Here is a 22,125-nt window from a genome sequence, read left to right as displayed (position 1 = left end):
CCGCCATACGTAGGACTGACTATCCTGCTATGGGGGGAAATCAATAAGTCACTGAAAGCCAACCCCACAAGTGGGTTGGCAGGCCTTGACCGGCATCGGTTGTTGAGCCAAAGAAGAAGAAGATATCGTAAAATGAGAACATACATCATCATCTCAGAAACAGCTTGAGTTATGTTAAACTTATTTGAATGTTATACTGTTGTCGGCAGCCGTGCCGACCCCTGGACTTGCCGCAGCAGTTGCGCTGCCACCGGTCCAGGAGGACGACAGTGTATCACGCACGCTATCGCACACACTAAACGTGCGAGGCTTCAATTTCAATTTGACAACCAACATATCTAACATGCCAAATCCCATACATTTTTTTATGTTCGATGTCGTGTTCGATTGGTGCCAGAACGCCGGGTTAGTGTGTGCCGAGCGCCGCACGATCAGAGTGTGTTAGCGAGCCGATCGAGCAGGAGCTCTCGGCACGGACGCTCGGTGTGGCTGGTGCGCGACCCGCTTGAATTATTTGGAAGTGTATTGTACATTGTGTATCTTATTTATTGTATATGTTGTATAAGTGTAAATAAAGTACTAAAGTACAAAAGATTCAAACGTAACAAAATACCTTTTCTCTAAAATGATCATTTAGATCAACAAAACGATCAATCTTCTTCTTCCTCTTTGACAAAACATCCGTTGTTGGTACAAGACCTGGCTGTAACACTAGTGGGGTTGGTTTTCAGTGACTTATTCATTAGCCATAGCAGGATAGCCACTTCTATGTATGGGGGCAAGGTTCGTTCGGGGCTTGAAATCATGACGAGCATGTATTTAAGTCGTCCAAGTTGGCCACTGTACTACAGGACCAGCCGTATAACGACCATTAATGCGCATAAAGTGGATAGTAACAACCGACTTTACGAATTTCAAGAATATGTTGTTTATACAGTTGCAAACATTCAAACACAGAAATTGTTCAAATGTAGGTTGCAGCTACACGCATCCGAAGAAGACAGCAGATTTCGCAGCAACAGAAAAGTGGAGTGTGGATATAAAAGACGGAAGAATGAATAGGATATAGTAAGTCCCAGTTTCAAAGCCAACCAAGCAGCCAACATGAAGTTCGCATTCGCCTTCGTCTTGATTGCTCTGTTCGCGGTATTCGCCGTCTCCCAGGCACTGCCTCAACCTGAGCAGGCCGCCGCTTCCAGCAACGATGGAGCCAGTGCTATCACCAAGATCGTGCTAGAGCTTACCCCGGAGCAGGCCGCCGCAGTTCAGAAAATGGGAGGCCGCGGATTCTGGCCTATTTTGATGAAGAGCGTGAAGAAGGTCATGGCCATCGGTTGTGATTTGATTGATTGCGAGAAGCAACAATAAGTGTCAATAAACGATGTGTGAAAAATAGAGCATAAAAAACTGGAATTTATTTCACTGTCTTCAGCCAGATGACCAAATCATCCACTCAGAGCGTATGAAAATCGTCAAAAATAGTCGATAAGCTATATAATCATGTAGTCTTCTCTTATTAGGAAAAATCATCTTATTAGGAAAAATCAACACTTTGCGTTAACTTTTGACTAGTTTAGGTGTACGGCATGCTTTAGGTTCCACATTATTGTTCTTGATGTGTGTCCGAAAACTTAATTAGCCTAGTCTCTGGGTACTGGGTACAATAAATGGTCAATTAACACTTATTCTATTTGGCTCCCTACGTGTACATGCCGGCATGTACAGGTTTTCGAGACATATTCAGTGTATATGATTCAGTATAATAATGATACATGTATGGTAAATAATATATACATCTTCTAGTAAGAAAGAAGATAAATACAAATGTTGAGATAGTTTTATATTTTTTCTACTTTTGTTATGTACGACTTACTCACTCATACCAGAATAATAAGGAGCAGAGTGAGAGAGACAGAAAGAGAGAGCGAGAGAGCGAAAGAAAGAAAAAGCTTGAGAGAGCGTAAGAAAGAGAGAGAGAAAGAGCGAAAGAGAGAATGTAATAATGAAAGAGAGAGAAAGAGAGAGAGCGTAAGAAAGAGAGAGAGAGAAAGAGAGAGAGAGAAAAGAGAGAGAGAGAGAGAGAGAGAGAGAGAGAGAGAATGAGAAAGCTCAAATTTGGCTTGAGCTTTTGATGATGCTAAGCTCGCTGGCAGTCCCCTTCATTTGGCCGCTGCCAGACACACCGAAGAACGAAAAAAATTGCTATTAGTTAGCTTCTGCAGTCCAAACCAACAATTTAAAACAAATATCACTAATGTTTTCCAATCATTCTTTTCAAACTGATTGAAACAAAACTCTCTTTCTGGTTGTTTACAATTACAAGCGTTTTTTTATCGGCTGTCAAATGTTTTTATTACGGTGTCTGGCAACGGCCTCACAAATGTCGTGTAGCTCATTGGTCTTCAACCTGTGGCGTAAGCAGGCATGATCCGCGAAAGAATTTATTTTTGAAAAAGAAAAGCTTATTACTATACACATCGAGCAATTTTTTTCCCACGAGCCTAAGGGCATGTCAACATTTTATATGGGATTTGATAATAACGTCGGACGACGAAAACCAACGATTTTGACGTCCGACGTTATCTGTTAAATTTCACACAAAATTGTGACAGCATGTCCAATAAAATCGCATTCGAAAAAGCGCTTCCACAGGCCTACGGATGGATGAGCGTTTCGCTTCTTTGGCACAACAACCGTTCAAGGTCAAGGCCTGACTGTATCCACTAGTGAAGTGAGCTTGGCTTTTTTACTTATTACACATATCAAGATAACCAGCCCTACGTATGAGGACAAGGGCCATTCGGGACTTGAATTCATGACGGGCATGTTGTAAAGTCGTTCGAGTGGACGACTGTACCACCAGACCGGCAATGAGAGCGTTGCCACCACTCGGGAGGGTGCATCTTTCTCGTGGTGCATCCCGGCCGATGCACCACGAGAAAGATGCACCCTTCCAAAAGATCGGTATAGATTTATAGATCATACGTAAATTTTTTTTATCTTTTAATTCTTTTTATAAGAGTGACATTGGACTTGTTTTGAAGGTATTTGAGGTTCATATTATTTGAATGTTATATACGATTTCTTTAAATAGTAAAAACCTGCATTAGAAACTTCAAGAATGTGTTATTTGTGCAGTTGCAGATAATCAAACACAGAAGAAGAACACGGCGGAATTCCGCATTGGGCGGTTCTGTGCATGCAGCGGTTTTGGGCGGAACAGAATACGCAGCTGTGTTAACAGCGCTCAAAAAGTGCTCTAGAGTATCTGAAGAGTGCGGATATAAAAGACGGAAGGATGACTAGGATGTATTAAGTCACAGTTCTAAAGCCAACCAAGCAGCCAACATGAAGTTCGCATTCGCCTTCGTCCTGATCGCCCTGTTCGCGGTGTTCGCCGTCTCCCAGGCTCTGCCCCAGCCTGAGGAGGCCGCCGCTTCCAGCAACGATGGAGCCAGCGCCAATACCAAGATCGTGCTGGAGCTTACCCCGGAGGAGGCCGCTGCAGTTCAGGCAATGGGAGGCCGAGGATTTTGGCAAGACTTGTGGAACACTGTCAAGAAGGTCATCACCGTCAGTTGTGGTCTGATTGACTGTCAGAACCAACAGCAGTAATAATAAATGCTGAGTAAAACATACAACAAAAAATTGGAATTTATTTCACTACCTTCAGTCAGATGACCAAATCATCCCCACGAAGTGTATGACAATCTTTGACAAAAATAGTCAACAGAATCGAATAGTTGACTATCTTATGTCGAGGTATTCGCCATGCCATAGGTTCCACATAATTGTTCTTGATGTGTGTCCGAACACATAATTACCCAAGTATTGACTAACTACTCGGATGCGTGGTACTGAAGTAGTCTTAAAAGCCTGTACAGGTCGGCATGTCCGCGCGCCAAATAGATGATCAAGTATCTTATGCGAAAAGTGTTATACACCTTTGCATAATCGGAAACAGAATCTACCCAATCGTTGTATGCGCAAATTGTATTGATACGCTTTTACTTGGGTCTGTTAACTGGTAACTTTACTGGTCAAAGCCCCCGGATACCGATTCCGGTAGCTTTGTACAGGTGTTCGCCATACCATCCGACATCTGTTTTCAAGGCCTCTCATGCAAGGACTGGCGGCTCTCCATTCCTACCTAAATTGTATGCCCATGCGCAGAATGCTTCTATATCTTTAAGAATAAGTGGCAGATATTATGATCATATACATGCCTCTACAGATTAGTCTATCAGACTAGCATTTTGGAAATTAGAAAGTAACATTTATATAGCAATGTTTAAAAAAAAAAAAACAATCTGTATACCAAACAATTGCTGGGAAGTTTATGTAAATATAGCTGAAGAAATAAAACAATATTTTGAATGTTAAATTTCTGTACTCAGAATTTATCAGTACTTATTGTTTGGTTTAGACCAAGCATGGAAAATTGGAGCAATTATGCGATATGTTTGAAATGTAAGTGTTAATTGTTGAATGGACTTTTTTCTTATGTACGACATATGACAGACATGAACTATTTCAAACAGATTAGTCGGTTGGAGTCGTAGTCAAGCGGCCCGCCAAAACGATATTGTTGCAAATGCGGCCCACAGCTCGAAAATGCTGCTCAACCCTGGTTCAGACAGCTGGTCATCTGACAACGGCGATGATTTTCTTGACGCTCGTCCACAATTTTGAGAAGTATCCCATTCCCCAGCGGCCTCCCATGGCTTCCACTGCAGCGGACTCTTCAATATTAGTGTTGGAGCTGGCTCCATCGTTGTTGGAAGCGGCGGCCTCCTCAGGCTGAGGCAGTGCCTGGGAGACGGCGAACACCGCGAACAGAGCGATCAGGACGAAGGCGAAGGTGAACTTCATGTTGGCTGCTTGGTTGGCTTCTGGGTTCAGACGTAATGCTTTGGAGATATTATTCCGCCTTTTATATAATACTCAATGCTCAGATCATCTTACACGTGTGTTGTTAGCACAGCTGAATACCGTATTCACGAAAACGAATGTTGCAGAAAAGGTTCGTCTGATAGTGAACGTGTAGAGTAGATGTTTGTCAAAATAATGTCACAGAAGGAGAGCCATAATTGTACACATAACATACGTTTGCTTCTTCTAACTCTCAAAATTTCGTTTCGCCATTTTACTCTTCAAAAGCACAAAAGCAGCAATGTACTAATAATGGTTCAATTTGTAATGGCACAGGAATTACCTTTCGAGGAATTACAGGAATTACATGAATATTTTAACACATAGCAATTGGAGTTTCTTGTATCTTAGCAATCACGACTATTTTTATCAAAAACCACAACAAATTTACGAATAAAAATACATATTTTTGTGACTGTTTCGTAGTACCTATAATGGTGGTATTATGGTTCGTATAGTCGTTCGTCGTCACTACAGGAACACAGGTGGAGGTAAACAAAGATAACTCAAAAACTATGTATAATATAAAAAGAACTTCTTATTGAACTAGCTTGAATAGCTTTTCATATGACTGCCATACTATTGAATTCTTGCATAGTTTGATCTAAAAAATGTATAAATTTGAATAATGAAAATATTGACTAAAGTATTGAGTAAAGTATAAGGACTGTTATGAAATCCTATGGCCTTTAGAAAAATACTGACACATTTCACAAAATAATGGATTTGTTTTATCTTTAGCTAATATTCGAACGTATAAATGTCTCCTTTTAATGAGAAAATACCAACTGAATGTATGAACATTGTAAAGTTGCACAATTGAAGCTTTTAAAAAGTCAATTATGATTAACCCTTTGACAGATCCACGATTTTTAGAAAATGTACAAACCCATAAGGGAATAGTGACAAAAAGTAATGATTTTGCAAAAAGTCTCGATGTTGCTTTACACGAAAGATTATGTGCACAATGTGTTAAACAATCAAAATAATAATCTTTTTGTTTTAATCTGTACAAAGTGATCGCGGACCGTAGTTTGGAGACCTCTAGATGCATTTGAATTGAGCCTAACTTTAGGCTTCAACACATGCTCTAGATGAAAATTAGCCGACTGAAATTGTTTCGTTCATTAAAAAAAAAGAAAACAACAATAAAATTTATGCTACGTACTGCACTTTATTTATTAAAAATAGTAATTTAACACTAACTATCTTCATCCCATGCAGTTAGTCAGCTGACAGCCAACGGTGATGGCCGTTTTGACGCCACTCCACACTTTTGACCAGAATCCACGACCTCCCATTGCCTCGACTGCGGCGGCCTCCTCCGGGGTAAGCTCCAGTACGATCCTGGTGTTGGCGCTGGCTCCATCGTTGTTGGAAGCAGCGGCCTCCTCAGGCTGAGGCAGTGCCTGGGAAACGGCGAACACCGCGAACAGAGCGATCAGGACGAAGGCAAATGCGAACTTCATGTTGGCTGCTTGGTTGGCTTCTGGGTTCAGACGTAATAATTTGGAAATATTCTTCCGCCTTTTATATTATACTCAATGCTCATAATGCTCAGATTATCTTGCTCGTGTGTTGTTAGCACAGCTGAATACCGTCTTCGCGAAAACGAATATTGCGGAAATTGTTCGTCTGCTAGTGAACGTGTAGCGTAGATCTTCAGCAAAATATTGTCACGGAAGGATAGCCACAGTTGTACAAATACTACACGTTGGCGGATTCTGACCATCCAATTTCTTATCGCTGCCAGCAAAGGAAGTTCTGGTTGTTATTTGGCTCAGTCATTTTGGCCTTCGAAAGCACATGCATGTGTACTTTGAATATTGTGCGACACATGCAGCCTAACCCAAGTGTCCATCTTTACTCAGGAAACAAACCTGTTGTTTCGAGAGCATTCTACTTCTTTGACACAATCGAACCACGTTCTGTGGCTAGATTCGTCGATCAGAATCGACGTATCTGTGCACTCGCTGGCGATGGCTAATTGTATTTCTCATAATAGTATCACTTTGGCCAAAACTAATCAAATAAAAAGAGTCAGTTTGAGAGATGGGTTATGAATTAAGCTTTAAATTTACTCTAATGAACAGTGCTGAGACGTTGCAGTGTAGAGCAGTCTTTAAAAGAGGATCTTAAATGGACTCAGATACTCCAAAATTCCTACCATGAAACCAATCACTCTCAGATGGCTAAGTACACATTTCATTTAATTTATTACATACAATATGTCTGCCTCTGGGATTGAACATACATTGCTTAAAACCTAGCTGGCGCTATTGATACTAAACTAATTGAAACTAAACCAAGGAGAAGTAGTAAAGGATGTAACGGCAAGAGAAATCCATAGTGAAAGAAAAATAAGCAGCAGACAAGAAGAACATAGAACATAAACAACAAAAAATTAACAAAATAAAAAAAGAGGAAACAATTATTATATTGTATAACATAAAGCAGGAACATAGTTTAGAAATTAAAATCACGGTAATTGAATTGACGCAAACAAATCAGCCACGTGTCGTTAGTGCCAAAAGATGTATTGTGGAAAGGTATTGCAAGAGCAGCCCGATTTCTTAAACACCCGAAGGAACATACCAACCAAGTTGGGAAAGCAAGTCTGGAGCATCTACATTCCCTCGTAACAAATTGCTGATAAATGACACACATGCTTTAGTTCGTCTAGATTAGAAGGTGTCAAGATTGAATAATATGCCAAGATGCACTGTTTGACGGAAATGTGGTGGTGGAATTTCCAAAGAGGCGACGATATAAGCACCAAATGAAGCGCTTTTGCACACCTTCGAGTTTGTTATTCCAACCTGCCCTGTTAGTACAGAAGACAACAGAAGCATAGTCAACAACAGGGCGCACTAGGGACCAATAAAATGCCTTAAGGCATCTGAAATCGGTGAAGCCCGAAGTCAAGCGAAAAATAAGGCCAAGGTTTGAATAAGCTTTTCCGATGAACAATTATAGATGACTGCAGAATGATAGCCTTTCGTCTAACAGAACACCTAAATCGCGAATACATGACACCCTGCGTTATTAAGAATATTATTGCGAATAAGAGGGGAATGACGACGGCAAAAAGAGATGACGCTACGTTTACTAGGACAGAGCTCTAAGAAGTTTGACGCACACCAGGAAGATAGGGAATTAAGAAGAGAGTGGAGTATGCTGCAATCATCCTCTTGCATCACTGAAGCAAATGCTTTAATGCCGTCTGCATATAGAAGGTTATTAGGAGAACTAATGTCATTTATGAATAATAGAAACAAGAGGGGACTTGGTATTCTTCCTTGAGGGACACCAGAGGAGTTGGAAAACGGTAAAGAAAAGGACGATCCATACTTTACATGATGATTTCTGTTATAGAGGTATGACCCAATCCAGTGAACGAAAAACGTAGATACACCTAATTTAGAGAGCTTCATCGACAGTAGTTTATGAGATACTCTATCAAAAGCAGATTTGATATCTGTATACACTGTATCAACTTGGTAGCCTGTATCCACATACGGCAACAATTTGGATATGAACGACATAAGGCTAGAGGTAGTGGAACGTTTTGGCATAAATCCATGCTGATTAAACGTTATCTACTGTTTCGATAAAAACAAAAGCTCAGAATGAACGATGATTTTCAATACCTTTCCACTAGCGGGAGGTAGGGAAATACAACGATAGTTGCTAACTTCAGATTTACTGCCTTTTTTTTTTTAAATAGGACGTATCCAGCATGTTTTCCATAAAGCAGGGCAACATTCATGTTGAAAAGAGAGGTTGAAAATGAATGTCATTATGGGAGCCAGAGTGTTGCTGTACTTCTTAAGGATGATGGCAGGTATACCATCTGGACCAGGAAAATGAGAAGGTTTTAAGGACAATAGCGCGATTGTAATATTTTCGAAAGCAGCGGTGAATCTAACGTTAGCCAGACTAGGTGGTCGCCTGGGGCCCCGCCGATTTAGGGGTCTGTCTGTCCCGTAGATCGCTAGTCTGTCCACTTTTATACATACTGCACTACTGCACTGTACGTTGGGGCCCGGACGCTGGCGATTCATTTGTACCACCCCCACCCCCCTCAACTCTCCATTTACCATTTACAGGGGGCCTCAACTCGTCTTACCGCCAAGGGCCGCCACTGTTCGACAGTACAAGTTAGGGAACGGGAACACAAAACATCGCGAGGTGTAGTAGAAAGTCAACCCTCTAGCAAATCATCATCATTAATGTAATCAGAGAAGACGTTGGAGAAGTGATCGGCGAAAATTGCACATATCTCTTGTTCGGAACATGCACCACATGCAGTTGACGAACCATAAGACATAGTGCTGGGTAGACGCTGATTGTTACGAAGGGAAGAGATATAGCTCCAGAACTGTGTTGGGTGAAACGTACATCGAAATTGCAAGAAAGCTATGCAGGACTTATAACGGGCCCAATTATAAATGCGATACACCGTTGCTGCATATTTGAACAGTCGTTTAGTGTGCGGATTACGCTATTCCCGATAGTCGCGTAAGTAACGCTGCTTATCACGTTTCATGGATTTTACGATTGAATTGGACCAGGGAGGAAACGTAGGGGCTTTACGTAAAGGATAGCACAATGGGAAAGCCGAAGACACCAGCTGTATGAAAATAGTGACCATCTTCGGGCAGAGCCTGGAAGATGGCAATCGCGAATAGATTAGGACGAATACTAAGGCCATATTCATGTTGGCTGCTAGGCTGGACTGCATTAAATAATGAATTTAATCTTTACAAAGTCATCGCGGACCATAGTTTGGTGACCCTTAGATGCATTTGATTTGAGCCTAACTTTAGGCTTCAACACCTGCTCTAGATGAAAATTAGCCGACTGAAATTGTTTCGTTCATTAAAAAAAAAAAGAAAACAACAATAAAATTTATGCTACGTACTGCACTTTATTTATTAAAAATAGTAATTTAACACTAACTATCTTCATCCCATGCAGTTAGTCAGCTGACAGCCAACGGTGATGGCCGTTTTGACGCCACTCCACACTTTTGACCAGAATCCACGACCTCCCATTGCCTCGACTGCGGCGGCCTCCTCCGGGGTAAGCTCTAGTACGATCCTGGTGTTGGCGCTGGCTCCATCGTTGTTGGAAGCAGCGGCCTCCTCAGGCTGAGGCAGTGCCTGGGAAACGGCGAACACCGCGAACAGAGCGATCAGGACGAAGGCAAATGCGATCTTCATATTGGTTGCTTGGTGGGCTTCTGGGTTCAGACGTAATGCTTTGGAGAGATTTTTCCGCCTTTTATATAATACTCAATGCTCAGATCATCTTGCTCGTATATTGTTTGCACAGCTGAATATCGTCTTGACGAAAACGAATGTTGCGGAAATTGTTCGTCTGCTAGTGAACGTGTAGCGTAGATTTTCAGCAAAATATTGTCACGGAAGGATAGCCACAGTTGTACAAATACTACACGTTGGCGGATTCTGACCATCCAATTTCGTAACGCTGCCAGCAAAGGAAGTTCTGGTTGTTATTTGGCTCAGTCATTTTGCCCTTCGAAAGCACATGCATGTGTACTTTGAATATTGTGCGACACATGCAGCCTAACCCAAGTGTCCATCTTTACTCAGGAAACAAACCTGTTGTTTCGAGAGCATTCTACGCTGGCGATGGCTAATTGTATTTCTCATAATAGTATCACTTTGGCCAAACTAATCAAACAAAAAGAGTCAGTTTGAGAAATGGGTCATGATTTAAGCTTTAAAGTTACTCTAATGAACAGTGCTGAGACGTTGCAGCCTTCGAAGGCGAATCTTAAATGGACTGTGTTCTCCAAATTTGTTTATTTGTTTATTACTTACGATAAGGAAACCAATCACTCTCAGATGGTTAAGTACATATCTTCGGGTAGAGCCTGGGAGATAGCAATCGCGAGAGATTAGGGCGAATACTAATACAATCTGCATGTTGGATGCTATGCTGGTTTCTAAACTCTGGACTGAGGCTTCTTACATATTCTTCCATTATTTATAGCTCTGCTCAATCTGTTATTTGTTTGGCTCTTAACTCAGCCTCAGCTGGTAAACAAATTGCAGAAATACAATCTTTGCAGAAGCATGTAGGTTTTGTATTGTTATAATCAAATAATAAAGGTACTCATGCTCCATAGCCGAACAAATAATATGCATTTTATATACCATGGACGGTTGCTTCTTTGCTTCACATATTTCCGTCTTTTTCTGACGATTCACTTATCAGATGACAGCGCACTCTATTTGTCAGCTGTTTGTACTACTGTTGATTCAATTGGGCCGGTCTGGCGGTACAGTTGTACGATACTCGTACGACTTAACAACATTCCCGTCATGGGCTCAAGCCTCGAATAGACCGTGTCCCGTGGGATACGTAGGACTGACTATCCTGCTATGGCAACAATAAGTCACTGAAAATCAAGCTCACTTTCACTGGTGGGAACAGGCAGGCCTTGACGGTCAACGGTTGTGTTTTTGTGCCATAGTCGAATGTGCCAAAGTCGATTGACCAACAAGTTGAGCCATGTTCTGCTGCAGCTTAATAATCACCCCTATTGCAATTCCATTTCGACGATTTTTGATCACTATGCATTGCACACTGCATGAAATATTGAATTAATCAGAGGTATGTGATTGTGTATTATAATAGCGGACTAGTAATGGAGGGCCCGAAAATCTGAACTCCATTTCTGAATCACTCATTTGAATCATTTGAATTACTAGCATCTATCCGCCTGCAGATATGCAATCTGCATTTCTACTACGAACTGTAGTTTAAAGCGAAGCAAAACACTCATGGAAGATTTCTTCTCCTTGAATAAGGAGCCATGATGTAACGATGTAGCAAATCATCGTTAGAAGGGCATGGCAGTGATTAGGTTCGTGATTAGAAAAAGCAAATTTGTTCGAAATAGAAATTTATTTCTCATCATCAGCAGCTTCAGATTCCTTCCGTAGTTCCGCTCTCTGGCGTAGTTGGTCAATTTGCTTTATCGCTCCTTGACCTTTCCTCACCTTCTCACCCTGGCTCTATCCCTCGCTTCCCTTCCCTCTTCCTCCCCCCCCCCTCCCCTCCCCTCCTCCGTCGCCATTGATCTGGTCGGTTTCTATCCCTTCCTCTCTGCGTGGCCAACTCGATCAAATTTATTCATCTATCTGTTCGTCCTCCCTCTCCCCTCCATTGGCCAAGTCACGGTGGCAGATGCACCTCCTACCGCCCCTCCCCAACCAACTACAATATTATGACTTGATTGCATCGACAGTGGCAGCTTCTTGCGGGGTAAGCTCCAGCACGAGCTGGGTGTTAGCACTAGCTCCGTCAGTATTGGTAGCGGACGCAGTGGCGGCATCCTCAGGTTGTGGCCGTGTCTGTGGTACGGTGAACACCGCGAACAGCACGAAGGCGAAAGTGAAACTTCATGTTGGCTGCTGGATTATCTTTTGTCTTCAGACTTAATCTGTCCTAAACATCCTTCCATTTAACCTATTACCCAATTGACGGCTTATATCACGTGTGTTGTTGACATAGCTGGGAAACGTATGTGGTACAAGTGGTTCGTCTGCTAGAGAACTTGTGTAGCAGCTTTATTTATAGCTTTTATTAACTTTCTGAGATTGCTGAGCATTAGATCACTTGTTAAACATTGTGTCGCAAATTGCATACTCTTAGGCGCACACGATCCTCTGAAGCGCTGTTTGAAGTGAAGCATAAACGGGAATAAACGTGTTTGGCTGAAGTAAATATTACCGACCGATCGCTTTCCAGTCGATTGGATGGTTGCGCCACACATCGAACAGATCAAAGTCGTTGTAATTTTAAATGCCAAATAAGAAATTCAATTCATCTTATCCAATCGAAGCTCATAAGAATGAGCCAGCAGCCGAAGTGATTTCTTTTATAACTATCACACCGCCTTGGATGAGTCCCGTGATACAGTTATAAACATGTACGACTTAACAACATGCCCGTCACGGGTTCAAACACCTCGTGGACCAAGACCCCATATACAGGACTAACAATCCTGCTAAGAGTACACCAATAAGTATCAAATACCCATGCTCAAGCCAGAGTGGCATATTCTTTACACAATCTGTTTTATCTTCTAGAACCTACTAGAATTATGAAGGTCAGAAGGAGCTAATGGTTGGTTCATCATGTAGGCAGTTCAGCAAGTGAAGCCGAAAAGTGTAGCAACCTTGGTGGATTGATCGGGTGGAACCAATGCGAGATAAGATTCACACACACTTATTCCTCGTATAACATCTAGTATGCATCAAAGAGTAAGAAGACTTCGTCCAAGTGTTTTACAAAGATTTATATTGCCACAGCTGCAATATAGAAATTGGGTTACTACATTTTCCGGTCTACAAAATATCAATATTTGCAGAAATAAGAAATAATGTTTTGATTACGTCTGAGGTATCGTAGTATCGGTAGAGTCTTTTAAAAAAAAGAGTAGACCGCTGCAAACGATCATACCACTGTTTTAAATAGAATTCGCGTGCCTGCTGAATAAACAGTTGATGCAAATGTATCGAAAACGCTTTTACGTTAAAGAAAGCACTTCCTAGAAAAGGCACACTTCCTGTCCTTCACATGGCCGGGAGGTCGATTCAATTCGACCATACAGTTAAAATAGTACCTGAAACATGAACAAACATATCAAAACGCAGACTTCGCGTTAACTGGCACTTCGCAGCGGCAAACAATGGCACTAAAACTCAATGCAATCATTTTAAGTAAATTTCGATATGACACCCTAGCCAGCAAACCGGTTCAATATTCTCTAGCTGTGTTTCGTCAATTTTTTGTAGACAAACATGATCCAAAAGCTCTACTCGAACAAATTTGTCACGAGAACTAAGCAGGAATTGACAAAAATCGAAGATACACCTTAAATCATGACTGCATGCATGTTATTGTCCGACACGGCGAAAACTCTGGACAACGCACGATGGGCAGCTGGCAAGGTCGTAGATTTATTTTAGAAAAAAAGCAAAAATAATTGCCTTTAATATGATGTTCATAGAATAAATTATCTCACTTGGTTTTTTTTCTACCGCAAACGCATTTATGCAAACGTTATTTATATTCTTCTAGCTATGCTAAAAGTTAAAAATTTGGTATGCCCTTGATTGGACTTGTTTGGTGGTTTTATGGATAAACGCTCCGATACTTTCAAACCGAACGAGCATCATTCGACCGGTAGATGCTCGGTATCAACTTCTGTGATGGACATATTACGGCCCTCGAGAGCTTGCAATGCAGCATGCGATGACTATGTGAAGGTTAAAATAAATCGGTTGTTATTGTGACTAGTTTTAATTTTTACCTCTAAAACATGAAAATACAGTTTGAATAATAGAAAGCTGTAGGTATTTTGAAGCATAAAGTTAGTATTTTACCAAAATGGTTTTAAACCTTAATTCGATAGCTTTTGTTATATTCTGCACTTTACTATTTTATAAACACTTATACAACGTATCACGGCAATAAATAATAGATACGCACAATGAACAAACACTTTCAAATTATACGTGCGGTGGTCGCGCACCAGCCGCACCGAGCGCCCCTGCCGAGAGCTCCTGCTCGATCGGCTTGCTAACACACTCTGATCGTGCAACGCTCGGCACACACTAAGCCTCGCACGCTTGGTAACGCGTCCTCCTGGACGTTGACCGGTGGCAGCACAACTGCCTCGGCAAGTCCAGGGGTCGGCACGGCTGCCCACAACAGCTGTATAACCCTCAAAAACGTTATTTGCAAAGCAATGTGGCCCGTGAACTGAAAAGTTTGGGGAGACCTTTTCTAGAACAATCAGGTGCAGATCAGAAGGATATAATTGTTGTAGCACCATATCAAAGCAGAAGAAGACTTCGTCCAAGTGTTTTACACACATAGAAACTTCCACAGCTTCAAAACTGGAATTGGACGAATATATTTTCCGATCTACAAAATGTCAATATTTGGAGAAATAACCAAACAAGAGTTGATTTGATCATGTCTGAGATATCGTAGTATCGGTCGTGTGGTTCACAAAAACAGGAAATCGCTGCAAACGATCAGACCACTGTTGTGAAGGCCATTTGAGTGCCTGCTGAATAAATAGTTTTCGCAAATGTATCGAAAACGTCTTTACCTCAAAGAAAGTACTTCCTATAAAAGGCACAAGTAGCGTCCTTGTTCATTAAGTCACAAGCAAGAAGCCAACCAAGCAGCCAACATGAAGTTCACCTTCGCCTTCGTCCTGATCGCTCTGTTCGCGGTGTTCACCGTTTCCCAGGCTCTGCCTCAACCGGACGAGGTCGCCGCTGCTTCCACTACCAATACTGACGAAGCTAGTGCTAACACCCAGCTCGTGCTGGAGCTTACCCCGGAGGAGGCCGCCGCAGTCGAGGCAATGGGAGGTCGTGGATTCTGGAAAAAATTGTGGAAAGGCGTCAAAACGGCCATCACCGTTGGCTGCAAGCTGACCAACTGCATGTGATGAAGATAGTTAGTGTAAATTGTTATGTTTTGAATAAAAAATGTTTATAATGTAGCGTACAAATTGTAATGTTGTTTTTTTTTTCAATTAATAAATGAAGTAAAAAGTTCAGTCAACTAGACATCTTCTGTATAATTGAGAGAACTTAAAACATTTCTAAAACATTTCAATGCAAAATGCGGAATAGCAAAATCTTTAAGAACTATTGAAAAATTGTGCATTCAGGTAATGTCATGCTGCGAATTGAACTTCACATGTAGACAAATGCAATATGCAAATCATAATAACTTTGGGGTTTATTTAGATACTACGCAGCCACTAGAGACAAATCACGATCTGAGCCTATCGCATAAGTATTAGGAATCCTGAATGGAATGTTCATGACAACGGACCTATGACACCTTTTCTTGACGAAAAACGCTAATGCGAATATCATAATTAACCTATCAGAGTTGTTCTAAGCAAGTGTACTAGGTGCATCTGTTACAGCTCATTGTAGAGAAGACCGTGGACTTTCATTTTCACTATAAAAGTTTCAAAACAATACATCAATTTCAAAAAGTTTAAAAGGGTTTAATGATGAGATAATGTACACACTATCACCACAGTTTTAACGATACCATCATAGTCCCAAACCTCAAATATGAAAATTCTTCCAGCTTATTCTTCCAATAAGTGTTATCAATTTAGTATGCCCATGATTGGACTTGTTTGATGATTTTATGGACAAAACGCCGATATGTTCTAACCGAACGTACATCATCCGACTGGTAGATACAAATGCTTTGGGTGTACTTAAGTGGCGTATTCTATGATCAATTTCCTAACACCAAGTTGTTCAAACTACGGCCCTCGAGAAATTTTGAAGCATGAAGTAAATATTTTATCATCGAAATGAGATTTAAACGTTCATTCAATAGCTAAAGCTATCGTCAATATGACCTTAACAACGTTATTTGTAATTTGGCTCAACAACTGAAAAGTTTTGAGAGCCCTTTTCTAGAACAATCAGGTGCAGGTCAGAAGGATACAATTGTTGTAGCACCGTATCAAAGCATGAAAAGAATTCGTCCAAGTGTTTTACACACATAGAAACTTCTACAACTTCAATACTGAAATAGGACGAATACATTTTCCGGTCTACAAAATATCAATATTTGGAGAAATAACCAAACAAGAGTTGTTTTGATCACGTGTGAGGTATCGTAGTATCGGTCGTGTGGTTCACAAAAACAGGAAATCGCTGCAAACGATCAGACCACTGTTGTGAAGGCCATTTGAGTGCCTGCTGAATAAACAGTTGTTGCAAATGTATCGAAAACGTCTTTACCTCAAAGAAAGTACTTCCTATAAAAGGCACAAGTAGCGTCCTTGTTCATTAAGTCACAAGCAAGAAGCCAACCAAGCAGCCAACATGAAGTTCACCTTCGCCTTCGTCCTGATCGCTCTGTTCGCGGTGTTCACCGTTTCCCAGGCTCTGCCTCAACCGGACGAGGTCGCCGCTGCTTCCACTACCAATACTGACGAAGCTAGTGCTAACACCCAGCTCGTGCTGGAGCTTACCCCGGAGGAGGCCGCCGCAGTCGAGGCAATGGGAGGTCGTGGATTCTGGAAAAAATTGTGGAAAGGCGTCAAAACGGCCATCACCGTTGGCTGCAAGCTGACCAACTGCATGTGATGAAGATAGTTAGTGTAAAATTGTTATGTTTTGAATAAAAAATGTTTATAATGTAGCGTACAAATCGAGCGTTTTTTTAATCAAGAATGAAGCAAAAAAGTTCTTCTTTGATAGTTGTGTCAGAAATTCATCATGGAATATTCACGTTTACTGATTGTCTTATACCTTCTGTAAGCAACAATGTGAAGCATTTTACGTGGGAAGTTGTGCTTCATATAAATATTAGATTTCCAAAGTCTGAAATATCTCAACAGCACAGTTCTCACATGCAACCATTTTACGAGAGGGGTAGCTCTTAATATTCTCAACATTTCAGTAGAAATTTGTTCAAGGATATCATTTGTACAATTTTGTTTAAGATAGCTGTATGTTTCGTTGGTAAACAATATTTTGTTTTCAAAAATGTATTTTTGGGCTCTGAAGTTCTTGATTTATAGCTATCCAGTTTATTGTGAATATTTTATGTTTTCGTGTGGGGCGTTTATAAAAAGAAAGTACGGTTTCGGTTCGTCGGCGAACGATCTACTTCACCGTCAATTTAAACATTCACTTCAAAAAGCTCACCCAAGAGCCACAAATTCACTAAAAGACCACTAAACGGATATTACACGGCTCAAACTCTCAAACTAACAGAAATCTAAAAAGGCTTCGTTTAGCAGACGGTAAACGACTGATGTATTCTAAAAATTGCAAAAAGCTGGTAGCACCATCTGTTAGTGAGATAGCCACACGATGAAGCTCTTCTTGCTTTGAAAGCCTTCTCCTTCCTTGTTGTACTGTTGTATGAATTCGCATTGAATTTATGCTTCGCTAGAACTAGCGATCTAAGCCTGTCGCATAAGTGTTAAGAATCCCGGATAGAATACTCATGTTAACGGACCTATGGCGCATTTTCTTAACAAAAAAAGCTAATGCAAATATCATAATTAGTCTACCAGAGATTTCCTAAGCGAACGTACATGGCGCATCTGTTAAAGCTCATTGCAGAGGAGACCGTAGATTTTCATTTTCACTCTAAAAGAGGAGAGGGTTAGTGGATTAGAGAATGTACACGACATTATCCCTATTCGAGATGAAGACTATTTTAAACAATATTTAAATTTTCATCTTTGAGACACTTATATTAAGCTTTAATAATAGAAAGCTGTATGAATTTTGAAGCATGAAGTAAGTATTAAATCATCAAAATGATGTTTAAAAGTTCATTCGATTTAGCTATCGTCAATATGGCCCTTAACAACGGTATTTGCAAAGCAATGTGGCCCGTGACCTGAAAAGTTTGGAGAGCCCTTTTCTAGAACAATCAGTGCAGGTCAGTAGGATACAATTGTTGTAGCACCGTATCAAAGCAGAAGAAGAATTCGTCCAAGTGTTTTACACAGATTGAAACTCCTGTAGCTTCAATACTCGAATAGGACGAATACATTTTCCGGTCTACAAAATATCAATATTTGGAGAAACAAACAAACAAGAGTTGTTTTGATTACGTCTACGCTATCGTACCGATCGATACCGTGTATTTTACAAAAACAGGAAATCGCTGCAAACGATCAGTCCACTGTTGTGAAGGCCATTTGAGTACCTGCTGAATAAACAGTTGTTGCAAATGTATCGAAAACGTCTTTACCTCAAAGAAAGTACTTCCTATAAAAGGCACAAGTAGCGTCCTTGTTCATTAAGTCACAAGCAAGAAGCCAACCAAGCAGCCAACATGAAGTTCACCTTCGCCTTCGTCCTGATCGCTCTGTTCGCGGTGTTCACCGTTTCCCAGGCTCTGCCTCAACCGGACGAGGTCGCCGCTGCTTCCACTACCAATACTGACGAAGCTAGTGCTAACACCCAGCTCGTGCTGGAGCTTACCCCGGAGGAGGCCGCCGCAGTCGAGGCAATGGGAGGTCGTGGATTCTGGAAAAAATTGTGGAAAGGCGTCAAAACGGCCATCACCGTTGGTTGCAAGCTGACCAACTGTTTGGGATGAAGATTTAGTGTTAAATTACTATTTTTTAAATAAATAATGTGTGGTACGAAGCAAACATTCAGATGTTTTTATTTAATTTAAATTGAATAAACAATTTCAGTCGGCTTATTTTCTTCAAGAGAATTGAGAGGTGTAGTGAAATACGTTTTTATGTTCATCCCAGTCACAATCATTTCAATAGTAAATGAAAAGCAAATGAAATATGCAAATCATAATAACTTCCGGTTTTACTCTGTTACTATGCAAGCACTAGAGACAGATCACGATCTAAGCTAGTTGCATAAGTATTAGGAATCCTGAATGGAATGTTCATGACAACGGACCTATGGCACCTTTCTTAACGAAAAACGCTACATCGAATATCATAATTAACCTATCAGAGTTGTCCTAAGCGAACGTACTAGGTGCATCTGTTAAAGCTCATTGCAGAGGAGACCGGCGCCTTTCATTTTCACTCTAAAAAAGGAGAGGGTTTGTTGATGAGAAAATGTACACGCTATTACCACAGTTTTAACGATACCATCATAGTCCCAAACCTCAAATATGAAAATTCTTCCAGCTTATTCTTCCAATAAGTGTTATCAATTTAGTATGCCCATGATTGGACTTGTTTGATGATTTTATGGACAAAACGCCGATATGTTCTAACCGAACGTACATCATCCGACTGGTAGATACAAATACTTTGGGTGTACTTCAGTAGCGTATTCTAGGAACAATTGATAAAAACCGAGTTGTCCAAACTATGGCCCTCGAGGGCCTCGACGCGATGACTATATAAATTTTAGAATGCATATTTTTTTAATGAGACTATTTTAAGCAACAGTTCAATGTTGATATTAAATTTAAATAATAGAAAGTTATAAGGATTTTGAAGCATAAAGTAAGTATTTAATCATCAAAATGAGATTTAAATCTTCATTCGATAGCCAAAGCTATCGTCATTATGGCCCTTAACAACGTTATTTGCAAAGCAATGTGGCCCGTGACCTGAAAAGTTTGGAGAGCCCTTTTCTAGAACAATCAGGTGCAGTTTAGAAGGATACAATTGTTGTAGCACCGTATCAAAGCAGAAGAAGACTTCGTCCAAGTGTTTTACACACATTGAAACTCCTGTAGCTCCAATATTGGAATAGGACGAATACATTTTCCGGTCTACAAAATATCAATATTTAGAAAAATAACCAAACAAAAGTTGTTTTGATCATGTCTGAGATATCGTAGTATCGGTCGTGTGGTTCACAAAAACAGGAAATCGCTGCAAACGATCAGACCACTGTTGTGAAGGCCATTTGAGTGCCTGCTGAATAAATAGTTTTCGCAAATGTATCGAAAACGTCTTTACCTCAAAGAAAGTACTTCCTATAAAAGGCACAAGTAGCGTCCTTGTTCATTAAGTCACAAGCAAGAAGCCAACCAAGCAGCCAACATGAAGTTCACCTTCGCCTTCGTCCTGATCGCTCTGTTCGCGGTGTTCACCGTTTCCCAGGCTCTGCCTCAACCGGACGAGGTCGCCGCTGCTTCCACTACCAATACTGACGAAGCTAGTGCTAACACCCAGCTCGTGCTGGAGCTTACCCCGGAGGAGGCCGCCGCAGTCGAGGCAATGGGAGGTCGTGGATTCTGGAAAAAATTGTGGAAAGGCGTCAAAACGGCCATCACCGTTGGCTGCAAGCTGACCAACTGCATGTGATGAAGATAGTTAGTGTAAAATTGTTATGTTTTGAATAAAAAATGTTTATAATGTAGCGTACAAATTGTAATGTTGTTTTTTTTTTCAATTAATAAATGAAGTAAAAAGTTCAGTCAACTAGACATCTTCTGTATAATTGAGAGAACTTAAAACATTTCTAAAACATTTCAATGCAAAATGCGGAATAGCAAAATCTTTAAGAACTATTGAAAAATTGTGCATTCAGGTATGTCATGCTGCGAATTGAACTTCACATGTAGACAAATGCAATATGCAAATCATAATAACTTTGGGGTTTATTTAGATACTACGCAGCCACTAGAGACAAATCACGATCTGAGCCTATCGCATAAGTATTAGGAATCCTGAATGGAATGTTCATGACAACGGACCTATGACACCTTTTCTTGACGAAAAACGCTAATGCGAATATCATAATTAACCTATCAGAGTTGTTCTAAGCAAGTGTACTAGGTGCATCTGTTACAGCTCATTGTAGAGAAGACCGTGGACTTTCATTTTCACTATAAAAGTTTCAAAACAATACATCAATTTCAAAAAGTTTAAAAGGGTTTAATGATGAGATAATGTACACACTATCACCACAGTTTTAACGATACCATCATAGTCCCAAACCTCAAATATGAAAATTCTTCCAGCTTATTCTTCCAATAAGTGTTATCAATTTAGTATGCCCATGATTGGACTTGTTTGATGATTTTATGGACAAAACGCCGATATGTTCTAACCGAACGTACATCATCCGACTGGTAGATACAAATACTTTGGGTGTACTTCAGTAGCGTATTCTAGGAACAATTGATAAAAACCGAGTTGTCCAAACTATGGCCCTCGAGGGCCTCGACGCGATGACTATATAAATTTTAGAATGCATATTTTTTTAATGAGACTATTTTAAGCAGCAGTTCAATGTTGATATTAAATTTAAATAATAGAAAGTTATAAGGATTTTGAAGCATAAAGTAAGTATTTAATCATCAAAATGAGATTTAAATCTTCATTCGATAGCCAAAACTATCGTCAATATGGCCCTTAACAACGTTATTTGCAAAGCAATGTGGCCCGTGACCTGAAAAGTTTGGAGAGCCCTTTTCTAGAACAATCAGGTGCAGTTTAGAAGGATACAATTGTTGTAGCACCGTATCAAAGCAGAAGAAGACTTCGTCCAAGTGTTTTACACACATAGAAACTTCTACAACTTCAATACTGAAATAGGACGAATACATTTTCCGGTCTACAAAATATCAATATTTGGAGAAACAAACAAACAAAAGTTGATTTGATCATGTCTGAGATATCGTAGTATCGGTCGTGTG

The 22,125-nt window shown here is 40.5% G+C and overlaps 10 protein-coding genes and 1 long non-coding RNA gene across 23 annotated transcripts in view; 7 read left to right on the top strand and 4 right to left on the bottom strand.

Annotated features, from left to right (window-relative positions):
* LOC121593434 overlaps positions 1-14,961 on the bottom strand; it is a 63,809-nt gene extending 48,848 nt beyond the window's left edge. Inside the window, exon 1 of one of the 2 annotated variants that reach the window (XR_006004774.1) lies at positions 14,285-14,961. This is a non-coding gene — a long non-coding RNA (uncharacterized LOC121593434). The remainder of the gene's footprint in view (positions 1-14,284) is intronic. The other variant, XR_006004775.1, reaches the window with a different exon arrangement.
* Positions 1-22,125, top strand: part of LOC121593412 (supervillin) — a 184,978-nt gene that overhangs the window by 53,876 nt on the left and 108,977 nt on the right. The gene's annotated exons all lie outside the window — the stretch shown is intronic.
* On the top strand, positions 460-1,398 carry LOC121593423. The gene has a single exon (XM_041915756.1). The coding sequence runs from the start codon at positions 1,105-1,107 to the stop codon at positions 1,366-1,368; it is 264 nt and encodes an 87-aa protein (XP_041771690.1). The 5' UTR covers positions 460-1,104; the 3' UTR covers positions 1,369-1,398.
* Positions 3,295-3,638, top strand: LOC121593422. Its single transcript, XM_041915755.1, has one exon. The coding sequence runs from the start codon at positions 3,349-3,351 to the stop codon at positions 3,613-3,615; it is 267 nt and encodes an 88-aa protein (XP_041771689.1). The 5' UTR covers positions 3,295-3,348; the 3' UTR covers positions 3,616-3,638.
* On the bottom strand, positions 4,397-4,896 carry LOC121593432. The gene has a single exon (XM_041915764.1). It carries the CDS (start codon positions 4,870-4,872, stop codon positions 4,645-4,647), a length of 228 nt encoding a protein of 75 aa, XP_041771698.1. The 5' UTR covers positions 4,873-4,896; the 3' UTR covers positions 4,397-4,644.
* Positions 6,087-6,454, bottom strand: LOC121593430. Its single transcript, XM_041915762.1, has one exon. The coding sequence runs from the start codon at positions 6,399-6,401 to the stop codon at positions 6,144-6,146; it is 258 nt and encodes an 85-aa protein (XP_041771696.1). The 5' UTR covers positions 6,402-6,454; the 3' UTR covers positions 6,087-6,143.
* Positions 9,843-10,209, bottom strand: LOC121593431. Its single transcript, XM_041915763.1, has one exon. The coding sequence runs from the start codon at positions 10,155-10,157 to the stop codon at positions 9,900-9,902; it is 258 nt and encodes an 85-aa protein (XP_041771697.1). The 5' UTR covers positions 10,158-10,209; the 3' UTR covers positions 9,843-9,899.
* On the top strand, positions 15,122-15,560 carry LOC121593429. Its single transcript, XM_041915761.1, has one exon. The coding sequence runs from the start codon at positions 15,176-15,178 to the stop codon at positions 15,437-15,439; it is 264 nt and encodes an 87-aa protein (XP_041771695.1). The 5' UTR covers positions 15,122-15,175; the 3' UTR covers positions 15,440-15,560.
* Positions 16,800-17,177, top strand: LOC121593427. Its single transcript, XM_041915758.1, has one exon. The coding sequence runs from the start codon at positions 16,854-16,856 to the stop codon at positions 17,115-17,117; it is 264 nt and encodes an 87-aa protein (XP_041771692.1). The 5' UTR covers positions 16,800-16,853; the 3' UTR covers positions 17,118-17,177.
* LOC121593419 lies at positions 18,776-19,150 on the top strand. The gene has a single exon (XM_041915753.1). The coding sequence runs from the start codon at positions 18,829-18,831 to the stop codon at positions 19,093-19,095; it is 267 nt and encodes an 88-aa protein (XP_041771687.1). The 5' UTR covers positions 18,776-18,828; the 3' UTR covers positions 19,096-19,150.
* On the top strand, positions 20,471-20,848 carry LOC121593426. Its single transcript, XM_041915757.1, has one exon. It carries the CDS (start codon positions 20,525-20,527, stop codon positions 20,786-20,788), a length of 264 nt encoding a protein of 87 aa, XP_041771691.1. The 5' UTR covers positions 20,471-20,524; the 3' UTR covers positions 20,789-20,848.

Source organism: Anopheles merus, chromosome 2L (assembly GCF_017562075.2).
Source record: "Anopheles merus strain MAF chromosome 2L, AmerM5.1, whole genome shotgun sequence".
NCBI lineage: Eukaryota > Metazoa > Arthropoda > Insecta > Diptera > Culicidae > Anopheles > Anopheles merus.
Note: the sequence above shows the minus strand (reverse complement) of the source record. Positions and strands in the feature narration are given on the sequence as shown.